Here is a 20,713-nt window from a genome sequence, read left to right as displayed (position 1 = left end):
CCATTGATCTTGAAAGACACAGCCTCATGTATAATTTTGTTCCTGATTGCTCATAGTTTTACGAGGTAGCCATCAGTGTGCTGGCTGGAAACAGAGTTTCATTCCAAATAATCTAACTGAAGATCCTGATGTGGGGGAGTCTTTACAGAGGGTTGACAAAGCTAAGGGAACTGATGAAGGGAAGCTGAGATACCCAGCGATGAACAGGAGCAAGCCTTTGCCCCCCAGAGAGAAGAAAATAGATGGAGGCATGTGTCCCGAGTCCAGGGAGACCCAGGGCCTCGCAGGAGGGACTGCCTGGAGGCACCGTAGACAGGGAGGGGTGTAACCCCTGCCAGACAGACATGGCATCAGAGCAGAAAGGATGAATAGGACCAGCCGGACATCTGTTTCCAACCATCTCATCCTCTGTTATCCCCTTTTCCTCCTGCCCTCAATCTTTCCCAGAATCAGGGTCTTTTCCAATGAGTCAGTTCTTCACATCAGATGGCCAAAGTATTGGAGTTTCAGCTTTAGCATCAGTCCTTAAAAGGAATATTGAGGATTGATTTCTTTTAGGATGGACTGGTTTGATCTCCTTGAAGTCCAAGGGGCTTTCAAGAGTCTTCTCCAACACCACAGTCCAAAAGTGTCAATTCTTCAGCACTCAGCTTTCATTATAGTCCAACTCTCACATCCATACATGGCTACTGGAAAAACCATAGCTTTCACTAGACAGACTTTTGTTGGCAAAGGAATGTCTCTGCTTTTTAGTTTGCAGTCTAGGTTAGTCATAGATTTTCTTCCAAGAAGCAATTGTCTTTTAATTTCATTGCTGCAGTCACCATCTGCAGTGATTTTGGAACCCCCCAAAATAAAGTCTGTCACTGTTTCCATTGTTTCCCCATCTATTTTCCATGAAGTGATGGAACCAGATGCCATGATCTTAATTTTCTGAATGTTGAGTTTTAAGCCAAACTTTTCACTCTCCTCTTTCATTTTCATCAAGAGGCTCTATATTCTTCTTCACTTTCTGCCATAAGGGTGGTGTCATCTGCATATCTGAGGTTATTGATTTTTCCCTTGGCAAACTTGATTCCAGCTTGTGCTTCTTCCAGCCCAGCATTTCTCATGATGTACTCTGTATATAAGTTAAATAAACAGTGACAATATACAGCCTTGACATACACCTTTTCCAATTTGGAATCAGTCTGTTGTTCCATGTCCAGCACTAACTGTTGATTCTTGACCTGCATACAGATTTCTTAGGAGGCAGGTAAGGTGGTAGTCCCATCTCTTGAAGAATTTTCCACAGTTTGTTGTGATCCACACAGTCAAAAGCTTGGCATAGTCAATAAAGCAGAAGTAGATGTTTTTTGGAACTTTGTTGCTTTTTTGATGATCCAACAGATGTTGGCAATTTGATCTCTGGTTCCTCTGCCTTTTCTAAATCCAGCTTGAACATCTGGAAGTTCACAGTTCACATATTGCTGAAGTCTGGCTTGAAGAATTCTGAGCATTACTTTTCTAGTGTGTGAGATGAGTGCAATTGTGCGGTAGTCTGAGCATTCTTTGGCATTGCCTTTCTTTGGGTTGGAATGAAAACGGACCTTTTCCAGTCCTGTGGCCACTGCTGAGTTTTCCAAATTTGCTGGTATATTGAGTGCAGCACTTTCACAGCATCATCTTTCAGGATTTGAAATAGCTCAACTGGAATTTCATCATCTCCAGTAGTTTTGTTCATAGTGATACTTCCTAAGGCCCCCTTGACTTCACATTCCAGGGTGTCTGGCTCTAGGTGAGTGATCACTCCATCATGGTTATCTGGGTCATAAAGATGTTTTTGTATAGGTCTTCAGTGTATTCTTGCCACCTCTTCTTAATAGCTTCTGCTTCTTTTAGGTCCATACCATTTCTGTCCTTTATTGTGCCCATCTTTGCATGAAATATTCCCTTGGTATCTCTAATTTTCTTTAAGATATCTCTAGTCTTTCCCATTCTATTGTTTTCCTCTGTTTCTTTACATTGATCACTGAAGAAGTCTTTCTTATCTCTCCTTACTATTCTTTGGAACTCTGCATTCAAATGGATTTATCTTTCCTTTTCTCCTTTGCATTTCACTTCTCTTCTTTTCACAGGTATTTCTAAGGCCTCCACAGACAACCATTTTGCCTTTTTGCATTTATTTTTCTTGAGGATGGTCTTGATCCCCGTCTCCTGTATAATGTCATGAACCTCCGTCCATAGTTCTTCAGGCACTCTATCAGATCTAATCTCTTAAATCTATTTGTCACTTCTAGTGTATAATTGTAAGGGATTTGATTTAGGTTAAACCTGAATAGTCTAGTGGTTTTCCCTACTTTCTTCTATTTCAGTCTGAATTTGGCCATAAGGAGTTCATGATCTGAGCCACATTCAGCTCCCGGTCTTATTTTTGCTGACAGCATAGAGCTTCTCCATCTTTGGCTGCAAAGAGTATAGTCAATCTGATTTCATTGTTGATGGTTGAACTCAAAGCTCTAGCCCCTCAGCCATCCCTAGACATTGAAGGATGGACCCCAAAGCTCTAGCCCTCTAATTATAGGGTCCTTCTGTTGTCCAGCCCTGTCCTAACACTATCTAGGGGTTTCACCTTGAGTCATCTTATTAACACAAACTCAATTTTGGTCGAAAGTGGTTCATTATGAGTAGCAGAAGACACTTCTATCACTCATTTCTATCCCCAGAATTGTAGGAGTCCTATGCTAGGAATCCAGGACAGAGACCAAATTTATTTTTGCTATGCCATTGTTGCCATGCAGAAAACATCTCATTTTTCATTTTTTCCTTTCTCTTGAAAGAGGAATGAGGCATTCAAATTTTCGTGTGAATTCTCTCAATCTTTAGATGTTGAGAGTCATTTCAAATTTTTCTGAAACTCTTTGCAGCCCAAGCAAATCTATGTGAGGGCTGGATTTGGCCCATGGTCTCCAGTTTGGGGTGACCTGATGCCAAACTTCAGAATAGTCTTTTTTAACCCTGGCTGCACACTGGAATCACCTGGGTAGCTTTGGAAAATTTGTGCCTGGACTTCACATCAAAGCATTTGAGCCAGAAACTCCAGGACTGGGTCCCAAACACTGGTATCAAAAAAAGAAAATATAGTTCCCTAATCATTTTAAGGGATCCACAGAGGATAAGATAGTTAGATGGCATCACCAATTCAATGAATATGAGTTTGAGCAACCTCCAGGAGATGGTGAAGGACAGGGAAGCCTAGCATGCTGCAGTCCATGGAGTCACAAAGATTTGGACCTGACTGAACAACTGAACAACAGCTAATCATTTTAATATACAGTCATTTTTAAAATAAGCCTTTTCAAATTTGGGAATAAATTTAGTTTTATTTCTGGAGCGTACAGAAAGAGCTCTTTACAAAGAGCATACACAGGTTTTATATACCCTATATCCAATTTTTCCCATTGTCAACACTTTGCATTACCAAAACATATTTGTCAGAATTAATAAACTGATATCAGTACAGTATTATTAACTAAACTCCAAAGTTTATATGAATTTCACCAATTTTTCCACTGATAATCCCCTTTCTGTTCCAGAATCTGGTCTCTGGTACCATTTTGCCTTTGGTTGTCTTTTTCATCAGTCTTCTCTGGTCTCCGACAGCATCTCAGACTTTCCTTGTTTTCCATGAGTAGTCCCAGCAAGGTATCCTGAAAAATGTCTCCAGATCTAGGTTTCGGTGATGTTTATTTCATGATGGGATCCATGTTATGTCTAAGTTTTGGAAAGAATACCACAGCGATGAAGTACCCTTCTCATTATATCAGCTCAGGGTATAATTTCCATTTCTGAGAACACCTGCTCTAGTCATTGGTGGCTGCATGACATGGGGATGGCAGGACCCACCCAGCTTCAACAAGATGAAAGCAGATCAGTGCAGGAAATCGGGAGGGATGACAGGAGGCCAGCCATGGAGCCCCATTTCTTCCAAACAAGCCACTGGACTGAGCGTCAAGGGCTGAAGATCCTTTGCAGGCTCACCCAACAACTCGACTTTAGAGAAGTCATCCCCTTGTTCCTCTGTGTCATGTAAAAGTTGATATCTGAGGCTATATCTAGTCCTGAATATATGTGATTGTAAAACTTCGGAGTGGGTTTTCATGAGCCAAATGTTGTCCACAGCTCCATTCCATAAGAGGAATGTTCTGTGATGCTAAGCAAGGAGCCACCAAGATGTCAGCCACCACCTGTCTCAAAGAGAAGAGACAGGAAGGCCAGTCTGTGCACGACGTGACGTTTATGACTTTTGTCTCTTAAGGATGTCAAGCACCTCAAAGGAAGAAGACAAATTGCAAAAACAGAAGGAAATTCAACTCCTTCACCCCTCTTTCTTCCTGAAACTCACTATGATTCCTTCTGTTACTAGGGTTTAAGAAGCCAATGACATAATTTGCTTTTTTCCAAAATTCTTTTCATGTTGACCCTTTCCATAAATCTTACTGGAAGCAAAGGTGACTGGCTTGCAAAGCTGTGTAAGTCTAAGTCACCAATAAGTTGTACAGATCTTGTGATTGCAAAACCACAAAAATTTCACAATAGTGGAAGCCTCTCATTAACCATCATAAACGACAGCGCGAATTTGTCTTAACTGCCTGCATAATCGTGCTTATTGCTTGAAAATAATAAACTGAGAGATTCTCCATGGAGGTGAGACAGATAGGCTGAAAATGGTTTTATACAATGCTTTTCCACCTCTGTGTGTTACGTCTGGCCCTGATATTGAAGCAGGCTCTCATCGGATGTAATCTGCCTGTGAGGATTGCATTGGCTATGAAATGAGTACCTCTTAATAGTTGTTAAAAAAGAACTTTTCTCAAAGTCACAATTCGGTGGTGCATTTCAAATGAATGAAGGCAGGTTCCTAGGCACAGAGACAAGAAAGAATGTCAAACAGGACCTGTAATGTGTGTTTCTATTTAAACATCAGACCTAACAGAAAACCCTGAGGCTTTGTACAGTGATTGGAGCCTTGTAGGAACCTAATTAATGCATTGACGGGTGAATGGTTGGCTGGCACTCGAGCTCTTCTGAGGGATGTGAGAGGGTTCAGGTACCAGCTAGAAAGAATGGATGCAGTGGCCCATCCAAAGGGGCCTGGTCAGGCAGCTTTGTCTGGCATGCTGCCTTTTCAGACCCACTTGATAAGGCTCGGGTCACTTTCAAGTGGAGCACGTGCCAGATTGCAGGTGGCTTGGGCTGGCCTTTCAAATAGGCTAACTGTGAAACTGGAGAAGAAAATGGGCACATTTTTCCTAAGGTGGCCCTTCAAATGCAGTCCTCCCCCAGAGCTCGTGGGGGAGCCTCTCCACTCCCTCCGCAATGGTTATCTCTGCTGGGAAGACTTTGCCTTGTTAAAATGTGCCCTGTATATAAAAATGAAATTGTCACTTCTGGGTGGTGCCGCATAGCGTGGTTTGACACTCAGTGCCAGCAGCTGCAGAAAACAGATCTTTATTGCATTTATTCCTTCAGAGACAAGAGTCTCTAAAGATTCCTGCAGACCTTCACTCAGTTAAATCAGAGTGAGCGCTCTGTGCTGCTGTCTTGCATTCACACCAGCAGCCCCCACCTGGCTTGATGGTGCCGTAAAACAGTCTCGAGCAAAGACGATCATACTATTAACCAGAAGGGGAGATGTGAGCCTTTCAGACCAGGTGGGTGGACTGCATGAAGGCCCCTGACTTTCTTCTCTGATTTCCTCTGCAGTCCCCGAGTCTTATTTTGTGGCATTAACAAGCTCACACACAACTAACCCCCATCCAGATTCAGTGTTCATTTAGAATTTCATGTCATTTTCAAGACAAAGAGGAAGGGTTTGATTTGTAGGACTCTGGCAACCAAGCTTTAGATTCTTAACTGCCTTTTATCTAGATGAGCACCCGGAGAGAGATTGAGCAGGGAGGGGGCCCTGGGGCATAAGCTTTTCATTCTGGTGCTCTCCTGGAATAAAAATTCCATAAAGTAACATCTGTAGTAATTAAGGGCTTACATTTCCTCTCCCATTCATGTCTCCGCTTGGAGGGAAGGTTATCTTCCCTAAGAGACAATGGAGAGTTGGTCCTGTGGGCAGAGAGGAAGCAGAATTTGAATTCTTTTGTTCCTAGAAATGGAAGTTTCCTACTTAAAAGAAAAAAAATAAAAATAACAAGTTGGAAGATGTGAAATATTCCCCTGGAAAGAAAACATGAATGAGTCAGCAAAATTGTACTTAGCTGCTCCTCAGTATTTGGAATAGGGAATGGTTCATCTTGTCTTTCTAATCCAAATATCCTCCGATTTTGGGAAATCTGTTGTTGAGTTAAAAAACAATACCGTGAGAGCTTCACTTTAAGTTTTATTTGGGGGCAGCCCAGGAACAGTACCTCAGGTAGCTCTGGGACACTGCTCCAAAGACGTAGAGGGAAAGGTCAGTGTAAATGTGATCTTGGTGAAGGAGCATCACATGCTGTCAAGCATACATTTTTGGTAGATTTTGCTAGTTACAAGGGGCAGTCATCTCCATGATAGATTTCAGTGCTTTTGTAGATAGGAGGAGATAGCATTGGGCTAATAACATCAATTCCTGAAACTAACTATGTGAAGACTTATCCTGTCCGTTTTTCTTCCAGCACAGGGCGCCTCATTTCTGCTCTTCACCCTGAGCTCCTTTCAGGGGTGTCTGAAAGTCAGCAGCTGCAGCAGCGCCTGATCTAAATCTTGTGGAGTTAGATGGCAAGTGCCAGTTTGTAGTTGACACTGTGATTAAACATTGAACAAAATGCCATTTTTGTTTTTATTAACCACAATTGTATATTATTAAGCTTAAAGAGTTTTACTTTTGCATTTGAACACAAAAATGAGTCACTCTTCAGATGTTCCTCAAATAACGCTATATGGATCCACTGGGCATCTGAATCATGAATATTATGTCAAATTAATTTCCTGTGCTTTCTTGTCTTAGCAGGACCAGCTATGTAATTTGTGGGTCCTAGTGAAAATTAAAAATAGAAGACCCCCTTGTTTAAAATGTATTGACAGTGACAGCTGAGCTTTAAATTGAGTGAAGTTTTCCAGGCTCAGGGCTCCAATAATGCATAAGTCTCATGCCCTTGACATCAGTACTGCTCTGGTTCACCATCTGTATCAATGCAGAAAAATGTGCATCTTCTCTAGGTTTCCTAGGAATGTATGTACTGTCAAAAATATTCTTTTTAAAATTTGAATCATAAATAATTAGAGCACCCCAGGTGGAATGTGCTTTTGAAAACATCTTCAAATAGAGGTGCTATATGATCCAGCAATACCACTCCTGGGCATATATCCAGAGAAAACCACAATTCAAAAAGATACATGCACCCCACTGTTTACTCAGCGCTATTTGCAATAGCCAAGACACAGATGCCGCCTGTATGTCCATTGACAGAGGAAGGGGTAAAGAAGATGTGGTGCAAATATACAATGGAATGTTACTCGGCCATAAAAAAGAATGAAATAACGCCATTGGCAGCAACATGGATGAACCTAGAGATGACCATCCTAATAAAAGCAAGCCAGATCAGTTCAGTTTAGTTCAGTTGCTCAGTCATGTCTGACTCTTTGTGACCCCCTGAATCGCAGCACGCCAGGCCTCCCTGTCCATCACCATCTCCTGGAGTTCACTCAGACTCACGTCCATCGAGTCAGTGATGCCATCCAGCCATCTTATCCTCTGTCATCCCCTTCTCCTCCTGCCCCCAATCCCTCCCAGCATCAGAGTCTTTTCCAATGAGTCAACTCTTCGCATGAGGTGGCCAAAGTACTGGAGCTTCAGCTTTAGCATCATTCCTTCCAAAGAAATCCAGATAGAGAAAGACAAATGCAACATCACATAGAACTTGAATCTTAAAAAAAAAATGATACAAATAAACTTACATGTAAAACAAGTAGAGTCACAGACATAGAAAACAAACTTATGGTTACAGGGGGAAATGCATAAAGGGATAAATTAGGAGTTAATAAATACACACTATTATATATAAAATAAATAAACAACAAGGTCCTACTGTGTAGCACAATAAATATATGTGATATTTTCTAATCACAAAATCCTAAAGGAAATCAATTTCCTTTAGGATTGGCTGGTTTCATCTCCTTCAGGGTGACTCTGCATGGCATGGCTCATAGCTGCATTGTGTTACTTTTTTTTTTTAATTTTTACCCCTTCTGTTTGCCATGAAGTGATGGGACTGGAATCTATGATCTTAGTTTTTTGAATATAACTGAATCACTTTGCTCTGCACCTGAAACTAACACAACAATATAAATCAACTAAATTCCAAAAAAAAAAAAAAAAAAAGTCCTTAAGTTGATAACTCAAATGCTCCTGCCTCACCTCTCAGCTTATCTCCAGGAGTTTCCCCAGTGAAACTCCATCCAGCCCCACGGCTCTGCTCACTCTGCCCCATCTACAGGTACATGACCTTCCACCTGCCTACCCCAGACTCCTGCCCTAGTTATTTATCCAGTGGCGTTTCTGGCCTCCTGTGCACACTTCTCAGAGTTTTTCTGGCTGCAATTCCTTTCACATTGGAATTCCTGTAACTGTAATAAATGTATAACTCATTTGGCAGTTGTTTAGATATATTTTTTCCTTTTCTTGTTTACTCTGCATGTGATATGATCATGAAAACACATATAATATTTGGATGCACAAAAGTTTAACAAATTGTGTCAAAGGGCTTCATTCCAAGAGAGCTCATATTATTGATAAAATAGAGCAGAAAATCCAAAATTACACACTTTGCCTTTTGGACAAATTTTGTACATTTCATACATATTCTTTTCTATGTATGCATGCCATTTCTTAAGTCTATTTTCCCTCTCATGTACCATTCATGGGCATAATTTCTTTTGAATAGAAATGACCCTTTAATTTTTACCTTTCCCACCAAGTAATAAAGGTCAGATATAGTTAAAATTTAGGAATGTTGCTTATACTATTCTACTTAGGAGATGGCAAGACTGCTAATGTTGACTGTGATGTAGTGCTGGTTGCTCCGTCATGTCCGACTCTTTGCAACCCCATGGACTGTAGCCCACCAGGCTCCTCTGTCCATGGGGATTCTCCAGGCAAGAATACTGGGGTGGGTTGCTCTTCCCTTCTCCAGAGGACCTTCCTGACCCAGGGATCGAACCCAGTTCTCCTGCACTGCAGGAAGATTCTTTACAGTCTGAGCTACAGAGAAGTTCTTCTTTGTCTTTTAGCCACCTCCATTTTGGACTGCTTCTTCCTATTCTAACTACCTAACATTCCCCCCAAGAGATGGGAGGCCCAATTCTTTGGGAATAAGGAAGTCGAGGTCTCTCTGGCTACTTCCTGCTGAGCTGGAACAGCGAGGGGCATTGCAACTCCCCCTCTTGCTAGTCTCAAGCCTCATAGTCCTTATAGTGGTGTCCATCTAAGGGTGAGTGATATTTTCCATGGTTGGGTTTAGTTTTATATATCCTTGTTGAGTGGGCATGGCAAGTTGTAGTTTGTTGACCTTAACTGGAGGTCTTCTGGATTCTGAGACTGAGCTGCGTGAAGAACATACTTTCTGCTAAGTATGTTTTTGTTGCCTCCGTTTCTAGCATGTTGGGCTTCTTGTCATTTCTACTGCACTGGGATTCCTTTGAATTCAGCTTCTACCATGTGAGATTTCTCCAAGTTGGGCTTTTGCTGTGCTTGGTCTCCACCTCACTGGGACCAAGCTGAGGTTGTTTCAGCCAGGTTAAATGCAAGACACGGCACCAGATATGTCAGGGGAGTGTGTAATTTCCTCGGTTCTGTCTCGCCACAGCAACAATTTGAAACAGCGGACTAGTGTTACAGCTTGGTTACAGCTCAGTTTTATTCAGCAACAAAAGGAAAGTACACCCTCGAGGCTTGAGGGTGGGCCAGCCTCAGAGGTGATCCAACTGCTAATGTTGACAGTGTGATGGTATGGTCCCAAATATTGTTCACGAGCTTTTATGTGAGATGACAAAATTTGGCAAAAGAAACCTACTCTATTGATAGCTAGTATGAAAAAATAGGAGGTTATCTAAAATTCAAAAGTAAGAAAGTTCAAGACCTGAGGTTTGTGTATGTGTATTTTCCTAAGATATTTGGGACCTGAATTAACTCCCTTCTGTATCTGTCACCTCATGGATTTTCAATAAAGGTGTCATGATGTAAGCATGAAATGACATCATGATGACATCACTACTGTGTGAGTCTCTCCCTTAGGCTGCCAGTTGTTGAAAACCAGCACACTCCCTCACCTTGCTTTGTGGAGATTCTCCAGGTATAGCTTAGTATTTGCAGTGCAGGTGGGTGTCACTCAGGCCTCAGCTACAAGCCCACCTCAACCACTTGCTAAGCCTGGCTGCCCTCATGGTGTGAAAGGCAATAGTGAGAACTGCCTCTCACATTTGCTAACTCAGACATTCAGAAGGTGTTTATTGAGCACTGTGAGTGTACGGATTAAACTGTTGTACGGATTAAATAAGATGATGCCTCGGGATTATGTGTGAGTGATGACTCCACACAGAGCCATCCGCACAGTCAGCCTTCAGTAGAGTAAGCCTTGCTCTTGGTGCCAATGGGTTTGTGGTGTTCTATCCACTATGGTGGTCATGGCAACTGGTGATGATTCTGGTAAAATTCTCAAATGAAGCTTGTCCAGGGTTTTCTGAATTTCCTTCTCTTTTAAATTTATTTTTCCTGAATATGTACAGCTTCATGAAAGTATATAATCCCCTGTTTACTTCTTTTCCCAGAATGGAGTCTACTGAAAAATGTGAAGTGGTAATTCAACATTTTAATGGAAAATATCTGAAAACACCACCAGGAATCCCAGGTGAGAAAAGCCATAAAGTAATCATTAAATAATATCTAGGCTCATTGGTGCTATCAGAATGAGTACATGGTAAGGCCCGTAGTTTCCTCCATTGGGAGGAAAGTTTTGCCTTTATAAATATGTATTTTTTTTTAATACTATGCAACTCATCTTTCTCAAAACTACCAAAAGCTTCTTGGTGATTCATCTTTGGCCTGTCTTTTTGAATCTCTGCTGCTAATTCCTTAAAGTGAATTAGAAGGAAAATAGCAAAGAATAGTTTGAAATGCACATGCCGGGAAGAAAGTTTGTGACTCATATCATTAATATTGGTATCCTGATTTCTACTTTGTAAAATATCTAAACAGTGAGTGACATATTGTAAAAATAATAATAATAACAGTGGAATCCACAGATTGAGACCAGTTCCCAAACAGTTCTTACCAGCTCGTGACAAGAATAATGCAGGAAAGCTGAAAGAGCATTTAGAAACTTTTATAGCAATATGACATTATCATGAAATCTTACTGCATAACTTCATGTTTTACAAAAATATCATATGCACATTAAATTTTTTTTAATACACCCATTCATCAGAGATAATCTAGGAAGCACCAGTTTAGACTACTTCAGGGCATTTCATATTTTTGAAGGCAAAATTCTCAATATTTGGCACACATCATAAGATGATATAACTTTATGCTATTAAGAATTACAATCAACAGAAAAGAATTGAATATATCATTTGTATCAGAATGTGAGCTAGGACTGCCTTGACATGATATTAATTTTTAAGAAAAATATAGGAACAGTATTGTATATTAAGTAGATTAAAATATCTTACTCATATATCAATAAAACTGGAAGAAAAAATACATCTTACTTATGCATAAAAATATTGAGTGAAGTTCTGAAAGAGAATAGCAGATAAGGAAATATCTGACATACATCTTGGTTTATTTGTTGTTTTTTTATTTTCAGTGATTCTTAGGAGAAAAATGTGACTTCTTCAGTCTTATGATATTTTTTCTTTTGATGATTTTATGTTGCATCTTTGTAATGTTTGCTACATTAAGTATCTACTATTTAAAACCCATGGCTAGAGCATTTAGGGGTTGAGCATTCTGGTTCATTAAAATATATTGAGTTATATAGAAAACAAAGTCTGAACAAAAAAAAGACATAGTTTTCTGGCAGGATCAGGTTCATTTTATGACACGCTAAGTTTTGGGGAAGAAGAAAGGCCATTCGGATTGGTATTTGGATGCTCTGAAAAATCCCAAAGTACGACCCCTGGTTAATCATGAGTCAGCAGTGAAGCTGTGACTCAATTTGGTTAGTTTCCATGCGTGACATTCTCCTGAGAACTAGCTTCATTATGATCCAATTGGAGACATATGGTGTTGTTAGAAAAAGAGTTAGCAGTTTTCATCTCAGCAAGTCAGCTGCCCTTGCATTTTAGGAGAAATACTTTTTCTCTTTCCCTTTAAGATAAAAGACATTTAAAGACACTCTGCTCAGACCCACCACTGAGTAAAGGACTTGCATTGTTAAAGGGTTTTCTGCTTATTCATCTCGTTTAATCCTACAGATGTCTACGTACAGAAGGCATTCAAACTAGATGTGCATTGCATGATTATATTAAAAAAATTCAAGAATGAGTAAACTAGGTGGAATTATTATTGAGTGAAGTTTTAATACAGGTCTCAGTTTTGTATGATTCTTCCTTTTTGGAAAAAGGCAGTGAAATCCATCTTGATGTGATTGATTTGAAGTTGTTTAGGTTAACCCATGGAACATGCAGCTGACTCATGTAGTTTAATGCTAGAGACAAAGTCACTACAAATCCCCCACATATCTGAGCACCCTTCCTTGAATAAGGACGCTGTGGTATTAACCTCTCTAATATCATAGCTACACCCGATGGAAACATTGTGAATAGCAAGAACTTGGTTATGAGTTTCTTACTTAGTTTTATCTCATGGGACCATGAAAAACAAAATAATTATGCTAAGTTAAAAAATCTTGAGAGATACAACTTTATGCTTCTGAGATTTGCCTTGAACATAATACAATTAAATATATCAATTATCATCAATACTTGAATTAACTTATTTATCCTTACTTTGGAAGTCAAATAGATTTTCATAAAGGCTTCAAATGGTAACAGAAGACATACAATTTTTTTGATGTATAGTTCATTTACAATGTTGTGTTAGTTTCAGATATACAGCAAAGTGATTCAGTTATGTATGTTTCTTTATATATCTCTTCATATATATATGATATAGATTATTTATAGATCTTTATATAGATTATGTATATAGATTCTTTTCTCTTTATATATGTATAGAATCTTTTCCCTTATAAATTATAATAAAATATTGAATATAGTTCCCTGTACAATAGTAGGTCCTTGTTGGTTATTTTATATACAGATATACCTTTATATACAGAGGTCTATTTTATATACAGATATAAATATATAGATATTACATATAGTGTGCATATGCTAATGCCAAACTCCTAAATTATCCTCCCCCTGCTTCCCCTTTGGTAACCCAAGATTGTTTTCTGTGTCTGTGAGTCTGTTTATGTTTTGTAAATAAGTTCATTTGTATCTTGTTTTCTTAGACTCTGCATATAAGCGATATCATATGATATTTGTCTTTCTGTGTCTGGCTTAATTCATTATATATATCTTTATATATATTTATCTTCATTCATTCTTTATCCATTTATCTGTATCTTTATCTATAGCCATGTATATATGTATCTTTATCCATTCATCTTTTGATGGATATTTAGGTTGTACCCAGAGAAAACCATAATTGAAAAGGACACATGCTCCCTGCTGTCCACTGCAACACTATTTACAATAGCCAGGACATGGAAGCAACCTAAGGATAGATAAGCTTTGATATGTATGCTTGATATGGAATAAAATGGCATAATGCAGGAAGTGGGTATTTTGGAATGCGCTGCAGTAAAATGACTTGGCTAGGCTCATTAACTCTGTGATGACAAGGATAATTAAACTTGTGTGTATGATGTTTGCCTTTCTTGGTCCTTGTTGCTTATTTGAAGTAGATGGTTGAGGTCTTATTTTCAGAAATTCATATCTTAATCCAATTTTCTATTCTATCTTGAGGCGTGTGAGCAGAAGTCACAATGAGCCCTGGTATCTGATTAGAAGTGATCCCTTTGATTGTTCAGAAGTGATGATTTTCTTCACTATTAAAATGCATTGTATCTTTAGAGAGACTGTCCTTGGTAATTAAAATCACCTATAGGGGACTCTTTACCCCCTCAGTGTCTATGCTGGGAGCTTTGTGCTTTCTTCCTCTTTAATAAATCCTATTTGCTTGCTACCATGAGTGTGTGCATGTTTGTGGATTCCATCCTTCAGGTCCGTGGACAAGAACTCTGATTCCTGTCTCAAGGGCAGCCCTGAAATACACACTGAGCTGAAATGCCACCTTCCAAAGGACCTGTGCGTTGTTCTGCTGCTGGTAGATGAAGCAGGCTGGTACCCTCCAGTCTGCTGGGGAACACAGAGCCCCACACATTCTCAGCGGGGTGGGGAAAGCCTGACAACATGCTGGGCATCAGAAAATAATTTGTCGAAGAGAAAATGCTTCCCTCTCTCAAAAAATTAAATACAATCACCTATAATTGATCTACCTGACTTGCAATTAAAATAGGTTTTTGTTTTTAAGTTGTAAAAACCTCAGCATTCACTTTAAAGATTTGGCATCTTGACTTCAGAAATTTGTGGGATTTTAGAATAGCACATGGATGGTTTCAGTACAATGCTTTAAGGTTGTGTGAATAAGGGACTCACAAGGATCCAAAAAAATGATCTGGGATCTTCAGACCCTAAGACGGCTGATGAAAAAAGTGAGTCTTCCTCCCCTCCCTCTAAGCAAGAAGAGAGAAATCAGTACCATATTCATATCGCTTCCTTCTCCATTTAGGGATGACTTGGGGAAATGTGCCCTTTTCATTCTGTGTCTCTTAACAAAGATTCCTCTTAAGCCGCAAAGTTCATTGATTTCCTGAGATGATAATCTAGTTTCCAAATTCCGTCCTCTGTCCTTTCTGTAGAAGAACAAGAAGAAAAGCTGCTTCAGCCCAAAACTTTGACATTGATCAGGCTTTCTCTTTCTGAGTTCCTCCTAATTGTTCACAAGAGACCTAATTTTAACGAATATATCATGGATCTTTAATGCCTATCACAGCCTCCCAGAACTAGCTCTGTTCACTATAAATTATAACATTGTCCCCAAATTTTGGCTAGTTGGAACAAGGAAGCTAGATATACATGCAAAAAAATTCTAATTATTTGAATTCTGGCATTTGAAGTATGGAAAGTTAATATTACCAGTTGGTGGGAAGGAGCAGCCAAAGCTGTAACAAAAAGTAACCATCATGTTACTGCTCTTAAGAAAGTATTTTCTCGCTCCTCTAGAGGGAAAAGAAAACAGTGTTCCGTAAATGACACATGTCCTGCCTATCGATCTTGATGTTTTGCAGACAAAGTAAAGCATCTTTAGTTGCGTGCTCACCTAACCTCAGACATTTCTTTGTCCCAAAACAAATCGCTCAGCAATCCTGTACAACTCCAGTTCAGTTCAGTTCAGTCACTCAGTCGTGTCTGACTCTTTTCAACCCCATAGACTGCAGCATGCTAGGCCTCCCTGTTGGATGAGATCCAACCATCTCATCCTCTGTCATTCCTTCTCCTCCTGCCTTCCAATTTTCCCAGCATTAGGGTCTTTTCCAACGAGTCAGTTCTTCACATCAGGTGGCCAAAGTATCGGAGTTTCAGCTTCAGAGTCAGTCCTTCAATAAATATTCAAGACTTATTTCCTTTAGGATGGAGTGGTTGGATCTCCTAGCTGTCCAAGGGACTCTCAAGGGTCTTCTCCAACACCACAGTTCGAAACCATCAATTCTTCGGTGCTCAGCCTTCTTTATAGTCCAACTCTCACATCCATATGTGACTACTGGAAAAACCATAGTTTTGACTACATGGACCTTTGTTGGCAAAGTAATGTCTCTGCTTTTTAATATGCTGTCTAGTTTGGTCATAACTTTCCTTCCAAGGAGCAAGTGTCTTTCAATTTCATGGCTGCAGTCTCCACCTGCAGTGATTTTAGAGCCCAAAGTAATAAAGTCTGTCACTGTTTCCATCTATTTGCCATGAAGTGATGGGATGTCATGATCTTTGTTTTCTGAATGTTGAGTTTTAAGCCTACCTTTACACTCTCCTCTTTCACTTTCATCAAGAGGCTTTTTTGTTCTTCTTCACTTTCTGCCATAAGGGTGGTGTCATCTGCATATCTGAGGTGATAGATATTTCCCCGAGCAGTCTTGTTTCCAGTTTTTGCTTCCTCCAGCCCAGCGTTTCTCATATTGTACTCTCCATATAAGTTAAATAAGCAGAGTGACAATATACAGCCTTGACATGCTCCTTTTCCTGTTTGGAACCAGTCTGTTGTTCCATGTCCAGTTCTACCTGTTGCTTCCTGACCTGTGTACAGATTTCTCAGGAAGCAGGTAAGGTGGTCTGGTATTCCCATCTCTTGAAGAATTTTCCACAATTCCTTGTGATCCACACAGTCAAAGGTTTTGGTATAGTCAATAAAGCAGAAATAGATGTTTTTTGGAACTTTGTTGCTTTTTTGGTGATCCAACAAATGTTGGCAATTTGATCTCTGGTTCCTCTGCCTTTTCTAAATCCAGTTTTAACATCTGGAAATTTACAGTTCACGTACTGTTGAAGCCTGGCTTGGAGAATTTTGAGCATTACTTTGCTAGTGTGTGAGATGAGTGCAATTGTCCAGTAGCTTGAGCATTCTTTAGTATTGCCTTTCTTTGGGTTGGAATGAAAACTGACCTTTTCCAGTCCTGTGGCCACTGCTGAGTGTTCCAAATTTGCTGGCATATTGAGTACAGCACTTTCACAGCATCATCTTTCAGGATTTGAAATAGCTCAGCTGGAATTCCATCACCTCCACTAGCTTTGTTTGTAGTGATCCTTCCTAAGGCCCACTTGACTTTGCATTCCAGGATGTCTGGCTCTAGGTGAATGATCACGCCATGATAATTATCTGGGTCATGAACATCTTTTTTATATAGTTCTTGTGTGTATTCTTGTCACCTCTTCTTAATATTTTCTGCTTCCATTTAGTCCATACCATTTCTGTCCTTTATTGAGCCCACCTTTGCATGAAAATTTCTCTTGGTATCTCTGATTTCCTTGAAGAGATCTCTAGTCTTTCCCATTCCATTGTTTTCCTCTATTTCTTTGCATTGATCACTGAGAAAGGCTTTCTTATCTCTCCTTGCCCTTCTTGGGAACTCTGCATTCCAATTTCTAACCCCTGATAAAAGTAAAGTGTAAGTTCCCAGGCACTTCAGGCATCTGTAGGGCATGAAATAGAAAGGCTCACACTCAAAGAGGCTGAGGAGCAGAGGGCAGCACTGCCTAGAAAAGGCTTCCAAATATAATGACATGTGTTTTAAGGCTGGTTTGAGGAGGGAAAATCGCATTTTGCTTTCAAATTAGACTTTTGCCCATAAGCACATGTACTAGTCAGTAGAACAGTCTTTCCAGAAAACAGTGGAATAACCAACTCTCTTTTAGTATGATTTGTCTTTGTTAAGTAGTGTTAATCCAACCTGAAGTCCAAGAATTAGGGAAGGATTGAGAGAGACTGCACCCTATTTTGGGATCTTTTTAATTTAGCAGGCCATCTGATGAACAGAAATTGGGACAAATATTTACATAACAGAGGAACCTTATTTTCCTACTCAATAAAATAAAATGATGTGCCTTCTTAGTCCTTTGACAGATAATTTTACTATTTTATGTTTATGCAAATAAAGACTCTGTAGGATTTTAGGGAGTATCCAAGGCAAAATATTTATGATCTGATAATTTTTTTTAATAAAATGAAAAAAATTAATGTTGTTTGTATAAATTTGAAACTTCCTCCAGAGTAAAATATCAAAAATGTACTAAAATGAAATTTAGATTACAAATCTATATGTGAGCAATAGACACACACATTTTTATCAGGGAAAATGTTTTATCAGGAAAACACTAACCAGTGTTTTCTCAGTGGTGCCAGTCTGATAAGTCACAAATGCAGCTATAATTGAATAAAAGGCAGCAAATAGAAAAAATATTATGTACAATTTAGTAAACATATATCTCTCTGTTTCTACTCATGAGTAGTGTTGCCTAACTTTGAGTTATTCCTCTTTGTGAAGCTAAAACATCATCTGCATAATATACTTTGTGAACACCACGACCCCCAACTGGATGTTGGCTTAGATTTCTCATCAATAAAAGGATGTTTGCAATAATTAGGAAGTGACTTTCTGCTGATCTCCTCATCTTTAATGTTTGTGATGCCTTCTAGATTATTTCTACCTACCAAACACACAGTTGTTTCATGGTGAAACACTGCTGGAACATTATTAGTGAATTTCATAGAACAAGCTTGAGACCTAAGGGCTGTGAATTCTATGTTCTTGGCCAGTCACCTCTCAACCTTTCTATGGCGCCACACCTGATACTACAAAGGTATTTGGGGAGTTGGTAACTAGTAAGAGAGAGAAGAAAGGAGACAGAGATGATTACATTTTGAAATCTGGATAATGAGAGACCAGATAGAGAAATACAGGGGAACATATTCAGGAGATTAAGAGTGGTTGGAATGGGTTCTGTGCACCAAACTGCAACTCTCCTCCTCTGTGATCATAGCTGTGAAAGAGGGGTGCCTCCAGAAAGCATCCCATGGCAGGGATCCACCAAATCTCTCTACTTCTGTAAATCAGGGCAAAATCTATAAAATCTTACTCAGCCTGATATAGGTATTTTGCAGTCCTTGGGTAGTTATCACTCCCTTAGACATCTGTCCATCAAAAGAATGTGAGAATCAGCAGATTCTAGGGGTTTCTTATGGGGATGACAAGCTCAGTGATGCAACTTTTATTGTGTGTTTTTTTTTTTTCTTCCCTGACTTTCTCTTCCTTTTCTATTATGTTCCTACTTCCTGGCATCAGCTCTCAATTAATCATCTTGTTGCAGGCTCTGATTTGGGGGAATTCAAATTGAGGATGGTGATCCAGTAATTGTGAAATTGTTTGTTTTTAATTTTATTTAATTCTTTTTTTATTAAATTTTTTTTTTGCCACTCTGTGAAGCATGCAGGATATTAGTTCCCCAACCAGGGATCAAACCAAGTACCCCCTACACTGGGAACATGCAGTCTTAACTGCTGGACCACCAGAGAAGTCTGGAAAATTATGTTTTGATTTAAAACTTCTGGCCACAGGGAAGCCCAGAGGAAGAAAGTAGATATAGCTAAAGTAGTACAGTGAATTTCTTGGACCAAACACATTGTTTTCCTTACTCTTAAACATTTATAGCCATATTTGTGAACCATGTATTAGGGATGATAAAAATGAATATTAGTGATCCTAGACAGATGGTAGTCAGAGTTTAAATTTAGGAAGAGAAATCTGCAACACAGTAATGATGAAGTGCCACCATGACATGGTTGATCCTAGGACAACTGATGATGTGAAGAGATTGGCTGTTGACAAAAAGAGGGGAGAAAGAAGGGCCAGGAAATTGTCATGATGCAAGCAGAGTGAAGGTGAGGGATGGGCACGGGAAATCATGCCACAGAGAAAAGAACCCGTGAAGATTTGGTCCTAGGTAAAGGCAGTGTGGTGGGCATTATTAATGGGTCCAGTGTGGGGATATCTAGAGTTGACAAAAGTGAAATGGAGATGATCTTCAGCTGAACAATGGGCGGCTTCCAATTAGTACTTTGGAAGGTTTTCATCAATGTTGTGGACTCCCTTACTAGCCCTCAGTCTTCCCTTCATCTTCCCTAAATTTCCAGTCTTCACAGGAGAAGGTTAGGGAAGGTGAAGTGTACTAGAGTGATTTTTTTATTTATGCATTTGATTCTGCGTGTTTAAAATCAGGATTTTGTTTAGAATTTTGTTTGTTTTTAATGTAGTTGTTTCTTCAGGTGTTACTATTTAGCTCAGTGTCAGTTCTCAACAGGCTTCCCTGGTGGCTCAGCTGGTAAAACATCCACCTGCAGTGCAGGTTCGATCCCTGGGTTGGCAAGATCTCCTGGAGAAGGGAAAGGCTACCCACTCCAGTGTTCTCGCCTGGAGAATTTCAATAAATGTTATTTGAAACTGATACACAATGCCATGAATTGAACAGCCCTTGTACTTATATTTGTTGTTAACGAAATTCCTGAGGGGTTTGGGGGGACACCTGCTTTCTCTGTCATCAACAAACTTGGAGGAAAACATTGAGAGAAACATTTAAATCTTTTTTTGATTTTTGACAAAAATTCTCACATATGTAAGAGGTGTGGGTTCAGTCTCTGGGTCAGGAAGGTCCCCTGGAGGAGGGCATGGCAATCCACTCCAGTATTCTTGCTCAGAGAATCCAGTGAACCAGGAAGACTTAGCAGGCTGCAGCCCATGGAGTCTCAGAGTTGGACACAACTGAAGCAACTTAGTACGCATGCACATATACGTGTTAGTCACTCAGTTGTGTTTATCTCATTATAACCCCATGGACAGTAGCCTGCCAAGCTCCTGTGTCCATGAGATTCCTCAGGCAAGGATACTGGAGTTAGTAACCATTCCTTTCCCCTGAGGATCTTCCCAACTTAGGAATAGAACATGGGTTTCCTGTATTGCAGGCAGATTCTTTACCATCTGAGCCAAGGAAGCCCATATGTGTGTACACACACACACACACACACACACACACACACACACACACACACGGAACAAGTGCTAAATAT

General features: G+C 39.7%; 1 protein-coding gene across 1 annotated transcript in view; it reads left to right on the top strand.

Annotated features, from left to right (window-relative positions):
• Positions 1-20,713, top strand: part of RBMS3 (RNA binding motif single stranded interacting protein 3) — a 620,879-nt gene that overhangs the window by 355,830 nt on the left and 244,336 nt on the right. The window contains exon 6 of the mRNA XM_052644461.1: positions 10,798-10,877. Within this exon, the coding sequence (XP_052500421.1) occupies positions 10,798-10,877 (80 nt within the window). The remainder of the gene's footprint in view (positions 1-10,797; positions 10,878-20,713) is intronic.

The sequence above is a fragment of the Budorcas taxicolor genome, chromosome 1 (genome assembly GCF_023091745.1).
Source record: "Budorcas taxicolor isolate Tak-1 chromosome 1, Takin1.1, whole genome shotgun sequence".
Lineage (NCBI taxonomy): Eukaryota > Metazoa > Chordata > Mammalia > Artiodactyla > Bovidae > Budorcas > Budorcas taxicolor.
The sequence above is the reverse complement of the archived record's forward strand: the minus strand, read 5'-3'. Positions and strand labels throughout refer to the sequence as shown.